The 7,245-nt window shown below is 59.0% G+C and overlaps 1 protein-coding gene across 3 annotated transcripts in view; it reads right to left on the bottom strand.

Annotated features, from left to right (window-relative positions):
• Rbm19 (RNA binding motif protein 19) overlaps positions 1 to 7,245 on the bottom strand; it is a 98,081-nt gene that overhangs the window by 10,502 nt on the left and 80,334 nt on the right. For all 3 annotated transcript variants that reach the window (XR_776368.3, XM_010604112.3, XM_010604113.3), the window contains one exon: positions 6,816 to 6,936. Coding sequence is in view for 2 of the 3 variants with exons in the window: in XM_010604112.3 (XP_010602414.1) it covers positions 6,816 to 6,936 (121 nt within the window). In the remaining variant the exon portion in view is untranslated. The remainder of the gene's footprint in view (positions 1 to 6,815; positions 6,937 to 7,245) is intronic.

Below are 7,245 nucleotides of genomic sequence, written 5' to 3'. Positions count from 1 at the left end.
TTTTTTTTTTTTTTTTTTTTTTTTTTTTTTTTTGTGAGGCCGGAGATTGGCCTCAGGGGCTTACAAATGCCAGGTGGGTTCTCCCCCTGGGCTACGCTCCCACACCTTTACATTTTAGTTTTTACTTTGAGACAGGCTCTTGCTAAATTGCCCAGCCTGTCATCCAACTTGTGATCCTCCTGCCTCAGCCTCCTGAGCAGCTGGGATACAGGCTAGCTGTAACATAGTGATTGACTGTTTTCATATTCAGTAAGCAAAACACAAAGCTTCGGCAGCTCCCGGCTCCCCAGGTGGCCTCTGACTGTTCCCTCTCCTCTGTCTACAGGTCCAGCTAGTCTCACTCGGGTCGTGAACAGTCACAAAAGCCCTGCCTCCTTTCGGGGCTTTCTCCCGGCCACAGCCCTGGAGGGATGCCCACCTCCTTCGCCACTCCTCTCTGGCCCTCCACTCCCTGGGCCCCTGGACCCTCATCCAATCATGGCCGGGCCCCTGCCCCTCCCGGGCGCTCTGCAATCCGCCTCCTGTCAGTTTAATTCCGTGATCGATGAGGAGGAGCAGGAGCGATGGCCCAGCACAGCTGGCTTCCCCGTTAGCCCTAGCAGGGATCCCTGGCCTCGCTGGCGACGGCTGAGTGAAATGTTTGCAGAACGCAGAGAACACAAGTCAATAACAATTTAGCTGGATTGGGAGCAAGTGCCTTCCCCGCACGGACAGCCGCTCCCGGGGGACGGGATGTGCGTGTGCAGGAGATTGGCGAGGCGCCAGGAAGTGTTTCCCGAACACCACCCAGCGAGGCTCGGGTGGGGCGCGGAGGGGCTGCTGGGGACTCCTGCTCCGGCTGGGCGTGGGTCCGGTCTCCCAGAGCACCTCTGCTGGGAGCATCGGGCTGTCGGAAGCTGCCTCCCTCCCAGTCCTGGCGAGGTGCCGCCGTGACTGAAACAGTGCTGTGTTTTATTTTCCCTCTCTCCATTCTACCTATACTAGCTGCAGTGGCCAGGGGTGTGCAGGAAGGAGCGGGTCTCCTGGCTGATGTCAGCTCTCTGGGTGCTGCCTGCCAACGCAGCCAAGAGCCAGGAAGAGGAGAACCCGCGGTGGGAGAGGCGGTGCACACCTGTAATCCCAGCACACAGGAGGCTGAGGTAAGAGCATTGCAGGTTCCACTTAGTGAGACCTTGTCTTAAAATAAAAAATACAGAAAATTGAGAAAACAAGTCCTGTTGTTCTCCCTACACCCACCATGTCGCAGACCTTGGTTTCCAGTGTTCTACGACACTCTCCCTTGTACACCCCAATGGGCTGCCACAACCAAGTGTGCAAGAGGGACACAGGGACCGAGGGACTGAAATGGACCTTTACCAAAACCTCGGTTTCCAGGTGGCTGCTTGGAGCTATGCCAGGGGGATATTTTGAATAATAAATTCTGTGACTTCACATCCCTGCCTGAACTTTCCTGTCTGTGGTTTTTAAAGCCTGATGATTATGTTTCCATGGCCAAGATCAAGGAGCCCCATTTGCAAGGGCTGGCGCGAGGATCATGGGCTCTCCTGGTCCCTGGTCTTTTGAAAATGTGCTGTCCAACGGATGATTAAGTTATGGAGTGTGTGTGTGTGTGTGTGTGTGTGTGTGTGTGCGTGTGCGCACGCGCCTGTGTGTGAGCTGTTGCTGGCTTTAAATATCATCTCTATGCTGATAGCTTCCAAATTTATATCTCAGCCCAGACTCTGCCCTGAGCTCAGAACTCATAGATCTCTCTGCTGTCCTGACGGTGCCTCAGAGACAGTGCATCCACAGCTCAGCCCCACTTTCTCTTCTGAGCCCCCAAAGGCTCTCTACCATGGGCCCCATGTGCCAGGATGGTGACAATGGGACTGCGAACCCCTTCTTGCACCTTCACCACGCAAGCCCCATGCAGCAGCAGAGATGAGATCTGCCTATGTCTATCTGGCCTCAGTGTACCCCTCCTTCAGCCTTCTAGGACTTTCCTGCTCCATCTTGAAAGAAATCCAGGTGTCCTACCAGGCCAGACAAGGCTCACAGCTGAGCATGGAGCCCTGCTGGCCCCTCCTTGCACCTGTTCTCCAGCTGCCAAGGCCTGCTTTGAACAAGCCCGTGTCCCAGGGCCTTTGTACCTGCCCTTCTCTTTTCATGCGATGCTTTCCCCAGAGATTCAGGTGGTTAACAGAGAAATGATTACTTCTGAGGGAGAATTGATGCAACTAGCATGTTGAAATTTCTCTTCTTTCTCTGAAGAGCATCTTGCATTATCCTATCCCTAGAATTGGCATGGTGGGAGGAATCAGCCACCTGGGGCTGATAAAATAAAGGGCAGCCACCCCACAGGGCTGAGGGGCTGGACCCTTGTTCTGTGCAGGACTAGGGAGAAGAGGTTCCAGGTTTTGTGGGCCACATCCTGCTTCTGCAACAACAGGCCCTGTGAAAACAGATGGGCATGGCTGTGTTCCAATAAAACTTTATTGGTAGAAACAAACTGGGGGCCATGCTCTTTTCTAGCTGGATTAGAAGTGTGGATTGAATGGAGCAGGGGTCTAGAACTGCTGGGAACACAGGGCAGGATGAAGCAGGGCTGACTGTTCTGCAGGGCCCCAAGCTGTGTGAACAGACCAGTCACTACATCTCTCTGGGTCTCCGATGCACTGCTTCAGCATGGGAATAGCTCCTCTCTCCAGGAAGTGGAAGGGGGAAATGAAACCCAGCTCTTCACTCCCTGCACACAGTAGCTCTGACAAACTTTCTCCCTGTTCTTTCCCCTCTTCCTGACTCGATCTTTACTAAGAATTTACTCTGCACCCTCACCCTCTTTCTGAATCAGCAGTGCCTTGAGACACAAAGGAAGAGAACTGGCTTCCAGCCCGGCAGGATCTGGGTGCTGGCTACGCCTCTAACCCTTGCTGAGCCCTTCTGTCCTCGTCTACCTGAGAAAGTGACTGGAATCAGCCCTTGCCCAGGTCCCGGAACACACTAGATGCTCAACAACCGCTGGGCACCCTGAGCACGGGGCTCTCACTGTTGCTCATCCAGCACCCCCGTCACGCCCGCTCTGTGCTCCATGCAGGGCACGCACAGGGGACCTTGTTCCTGGAGGCTTAACTTTGAGGGACAAGGGATCTTAACTGCGCGTGAGCAGGTAACAGCATACTGACACACCTGAAGGGTACCTGGGAAGTAGAAGAGGGCACGGGAGGAGGAGGAGGCCCCGTCTCTGACACTGGCCAAGCTCTGGTGGCAAGGAGGGCCGGGCGGCGGCTCTGGGACAGCCCTGATCTGTGCGAGTCCAGCCTCTCCAGTGCTCTTGGATCCTGGCACGGGTGGAGGATGGCGCCACCGCCAGCCACTTGCCATTCCGGTCATGTCCGGGCTCCCGGCTCCGGAGGTGAAAGGTACTGACGCTAACCACAGCCCATCAGTGCTCCCCAGCTGGAATAAGACAACACGAGGAAGCAGAGCTGCGCTCCCGGCCAAATAAAAGCCTGTTTGCCCGGCCTCCCTGGCTGTGAGTGCTTAAGACAGAGGGCTGTGCTGTGCGGGCGGATTTCTTCTGTGCCATTATGTCCCCCGGCTGCGCACGCAGGTACTGCGGCCTGCCGGGCCCTGAAAGCTTCTCAGTGCTGCGACCCTGCTGCTTTGTAACACGCTCGGGAAGAAAGGGACGCAGCTAGTGGCGGACTTGCGTCTTTCTTCTCTCCGTGTGCTCTGTGCTCACAATCCCACATGCAAGGTGCCGAAGAATAGCACTTCACACGCTACGGGCTCTAGCCGGCGGGCGGGCAGGCGGGGACAAGAAATCTGATTCTTGGCTGGGGAGGGTGGTGGGCAGGGAGGCGGAGGTGGAGGGAAGAAGAGGATTGGGAGAAGCGAGAGCAGATTTGGGGAGAATCCTCCCGAGGCACCCTCCTGGTGTCAAAGTCCCTGCCTACTTGGGCGACTTTCACGAGGACGTTCAATGTAGTATCTGCCTTCCCGCTGCTCAATTTTACAGGTGCTTCTCAAGCATGGACTGCAAGGGGATCCAGGATGGAGCCACTGTGCAGGGAGCAGGGGAGGAGGCCACCCAGGGCAGGGCAGACAGGAGCTGGAGCTCCAAGCAGCTTCTCTGGGTCCGAGGAAACAGCCTGGGGCAGCATGAGCTCCAGCCCCAGCCCTGGACTTGCAAGGCAGGGCAGAGCATGCGGTGTTGACAGCCATACCACTGTGTGCTAATTAAACTCCTACTGTGCGCTGGGCTCTGTGGTGTGGCCTGAGATGCAGGAGACAGGTAGCATCTGGAGCCAGACACAGACACCCTGTTCTGAGCACCACCAGTGCCTGGGTGACTGCACACACACGCACACACACACACACACACACACACACATGCATGCATGACCCGGTGTGGGTGGGACTCAGCTCTCGGCAGCCCAGGGTTGGAGGCAGAACTGGCACCTTGGGGGCGATGACAAGATCACAGCTATCACATGCCCCGATGCCACTTTCTTCTTGTCACTCCCTTCACAGGCAGCCACCCCTTTGAGCCACAGAATCCCCTGGAGAGGTGGGCATCTCGCACCCACTGCACAGGTGACGCAGCTGAGGCTGTGGGAGGTTTGGGAGGTGGTGGCTGCACATGTGGGCAGCTGGGCACAGGGCCAGCAGGACGGCCGAGCCCAGGGCTCAGTCCTGACTGTGGGTGGCCGGCTCCCCTGAGCAAGCCACCTGCCCCTCTGTGTGGCACTTCCCCGTAAGTTAAATAGAAGAGGGGCAGTGTCTACCCCCGGATTCTGCAGGATTCCGACTCCTAGAGCCTGAGGGAGGCCTGCCAGGTGAGCGCTCAGAGCAGGGCAGCCTCAGGGGCCCCACACTGGCTGCTGTCTACCTGCTCGGCCCCCTGGCAGTCCCCAAGAATGGCGCGCAGGCCGCCATGGCGCCGGCAAGCTTGTCACCGGGCCAGAGAAGGCTGAGGCGCCTTCTGCCGTGGACCTGGTTCCACAGGGGTCCTTTGTTGTGGCTGCCACTCGGTGGCCTCTGCCTGAGACCTAAGTGCCTTCTTGGCAGAGATCAGGCAAAAGCCAGTGCAGAGGCACTGGGCACGAATCCCACTGCCCTCAACATCTGCCAGGGCCTGGGGAGCCGCGTACAAGGCGTATTTAGATACAAATGAGCCAGGCAGTTTTCACCATAGGGAAAGGGCACTGAGGGAAGAGGCCTGGCCAGGAGGGCAGGAGGCCCGAGGTCCATTTTGGACAGCTCAGGTGTCGCAGCACACGGGGGGCATTCCTGGGGCTCCTGCTCTGTGTCACTGCTCCCCACGGGGCACAGCAGCTGCCGGACTTGGGACAGACAGGCTCCAGGTCGGCCCCCCCACGCTATCCGTGGTGCTCCATTTATAACGGAGCTCCTCTCCACCGTGGGCAGAAGTGCAAGCGCACTCCAGGGAGAGTCCCTGGCACAGACATCTGCCTGTCAGTGTGGACAGGCTCTGCGTGCCAGGACTGGGGCGTATGGAGTTGTGGAGTTGTGGGCTTGCGGCTGTGTACTAAGCCCGCACTCTCCAGGCCTCACGTTGCCCCTGCCTCAACTGTCCCCAGCCACAGAAGGAGGGCCGGGCATGTGTGGCATCCGGCTGTGTGGGGCATGGGGACTCAGATGAACGGATGGCTGCCAAGCATGAGCACCATGCAGCCCCCAAGCCACAGCGCGGCAAGAAAGAGCAGGCAGGCGGGGGTCTGCTCTGAGGCTGTGTCAGAGGCTCTGGCTCTGCCTTTCCACCCCAGAGCCTGGCAAGGCGACGGTTACACCCAGCTCCAGGTTCTCCCCATATCGATGAACGCGAAGGGGACTTGGGGGCAGGCAGCCCAGAGACACCCTGCCCTCAGCGCCCCGTGGGACACAGATGACAACCACAGGCACCGGAGACCCCAGGGACATCACGCGGAGGAAGGGTCTCAGCACACAGGTGACCACAACCCTGTCCCGGAGCCTGGGGAGGTGGACAAAGGGGCGCCTGGCTCGGCAAGTGACTGTCACAAGGCCTCTTTAGCCACCCAGCCAGACCACAGCAAAGGGTGTCAGAGGTTCTGGCGCCCTTTCATCTCCAAGTGACAGCTGCCCAGGACCACGAGGAACACCTGCTTGGTTTCCCTGAGCCCAGCATGGCACTGTTCTGGGGTTTGTTCCCGCCTCAAAGACACGTGCACACCCTGCTACTGAAGACAGGGCTTTGGGAGCCGCTGCACTGCCGTCTCTAGGCTCACGGCCCATCTCTCTGGCTCTCAGCTCTAGCCCGCAGGCGCTGGCTCCTCAGACCCACTGAGATCTCAGGACCCTCTGCTGGCCCTGCTGGCCCTGCTGGCCCAGGCCACCGGATGACGCAGCGTCCCCTAGCACCCTCCTCCTGCAGGCCTGCAGCCAGCTCAGCCCGGTGGTGACCCCAGCACACGGACACGGCAGATACCCAGGATCCTCCAGTCACTGAGCCACGGCACGGTCCCGTGGTACCACCATGGCGTGCAAGAGGTGGAGCCAGGCCTGTGAGCACAGGGCCCCGTAGGAGGTGCACAGCCTGGGGACGGGCCAAGGCTGGAAGTGGAATGGGGAGAGTGGATAAGATCGCTGACAGTGGTCCCCGGGCGATAAAGAGCAGTCTGGGACCTGGACAGAGACTGTGTCTTGACAGTGCAAGGCTGGGGGTGAGTCCTGGCCCCAGAAACCTGGCAGGCGCAAGCCTGGGGATAACACCAGCTCTCACGTGCCTGTCCGGGCTCCAGTGTGTAGGACTGCGGCAGCTCTCGTGGGGATCCCCACCCCCATGTTGCTCTTACCGTGGAAGCGTTCAGCCGTTTTCCGCCGCAGGGCCTGCAGGGTCACCTCGGACTCCGCCCACTCCAGGACTAGCCTCCGGCCGTACAAGTGGGTGCTGTGACACAGGGCGTTGAAGGCGCGCTGTGGGGACAAGAACCACAGGAGCGGATTAGTGAAATAGGACAGGGACTCTGCTTTTGGAGTCTCAGCCCCAGGGCCTGGGCGCTGGCCCTGTGACACTGGATCTCCGGTGAAGGGCTGCGGTGTGGTCCGGTCCGGGTGGCTCCATGTGTCGAGCAGGTTTCTTCGGGGACAGAGCTGCAAATGACTGAGCAGTCGATACGGTCACTGCTGCGGGGCCAGAACTGGTGGCAGGGCCCACAGCTGTCGCATTTCCCAGGTTGCGTCCTCTCTGCCAAGGGCGACCCCATTAGCAGGCCGCCCCCACCC

The sequence above is a fragment of the Fukomys damarensis genome, unplaced genomic scaffold (genome assembly GCF_012274545.1).
Source record: "Fukomys damarensis isolate Sample0158 unplaced genomic scaffold, DMR_v1.0_HiC HiC_scaffold_12, whole genome shotgun sequence".
Classification (NCBI taxonomy): domain Eukaryota; kingdom Metazoa; phylum Chordata; class Mammalia; order Rodentia; family Bathyergidae; genus Fukomys; species Fukomys damarensis.
Note: the sequence above shows the minus strand (reverse complement) of the source record. Positions and strands in the feature narration are given on the sequence as shown.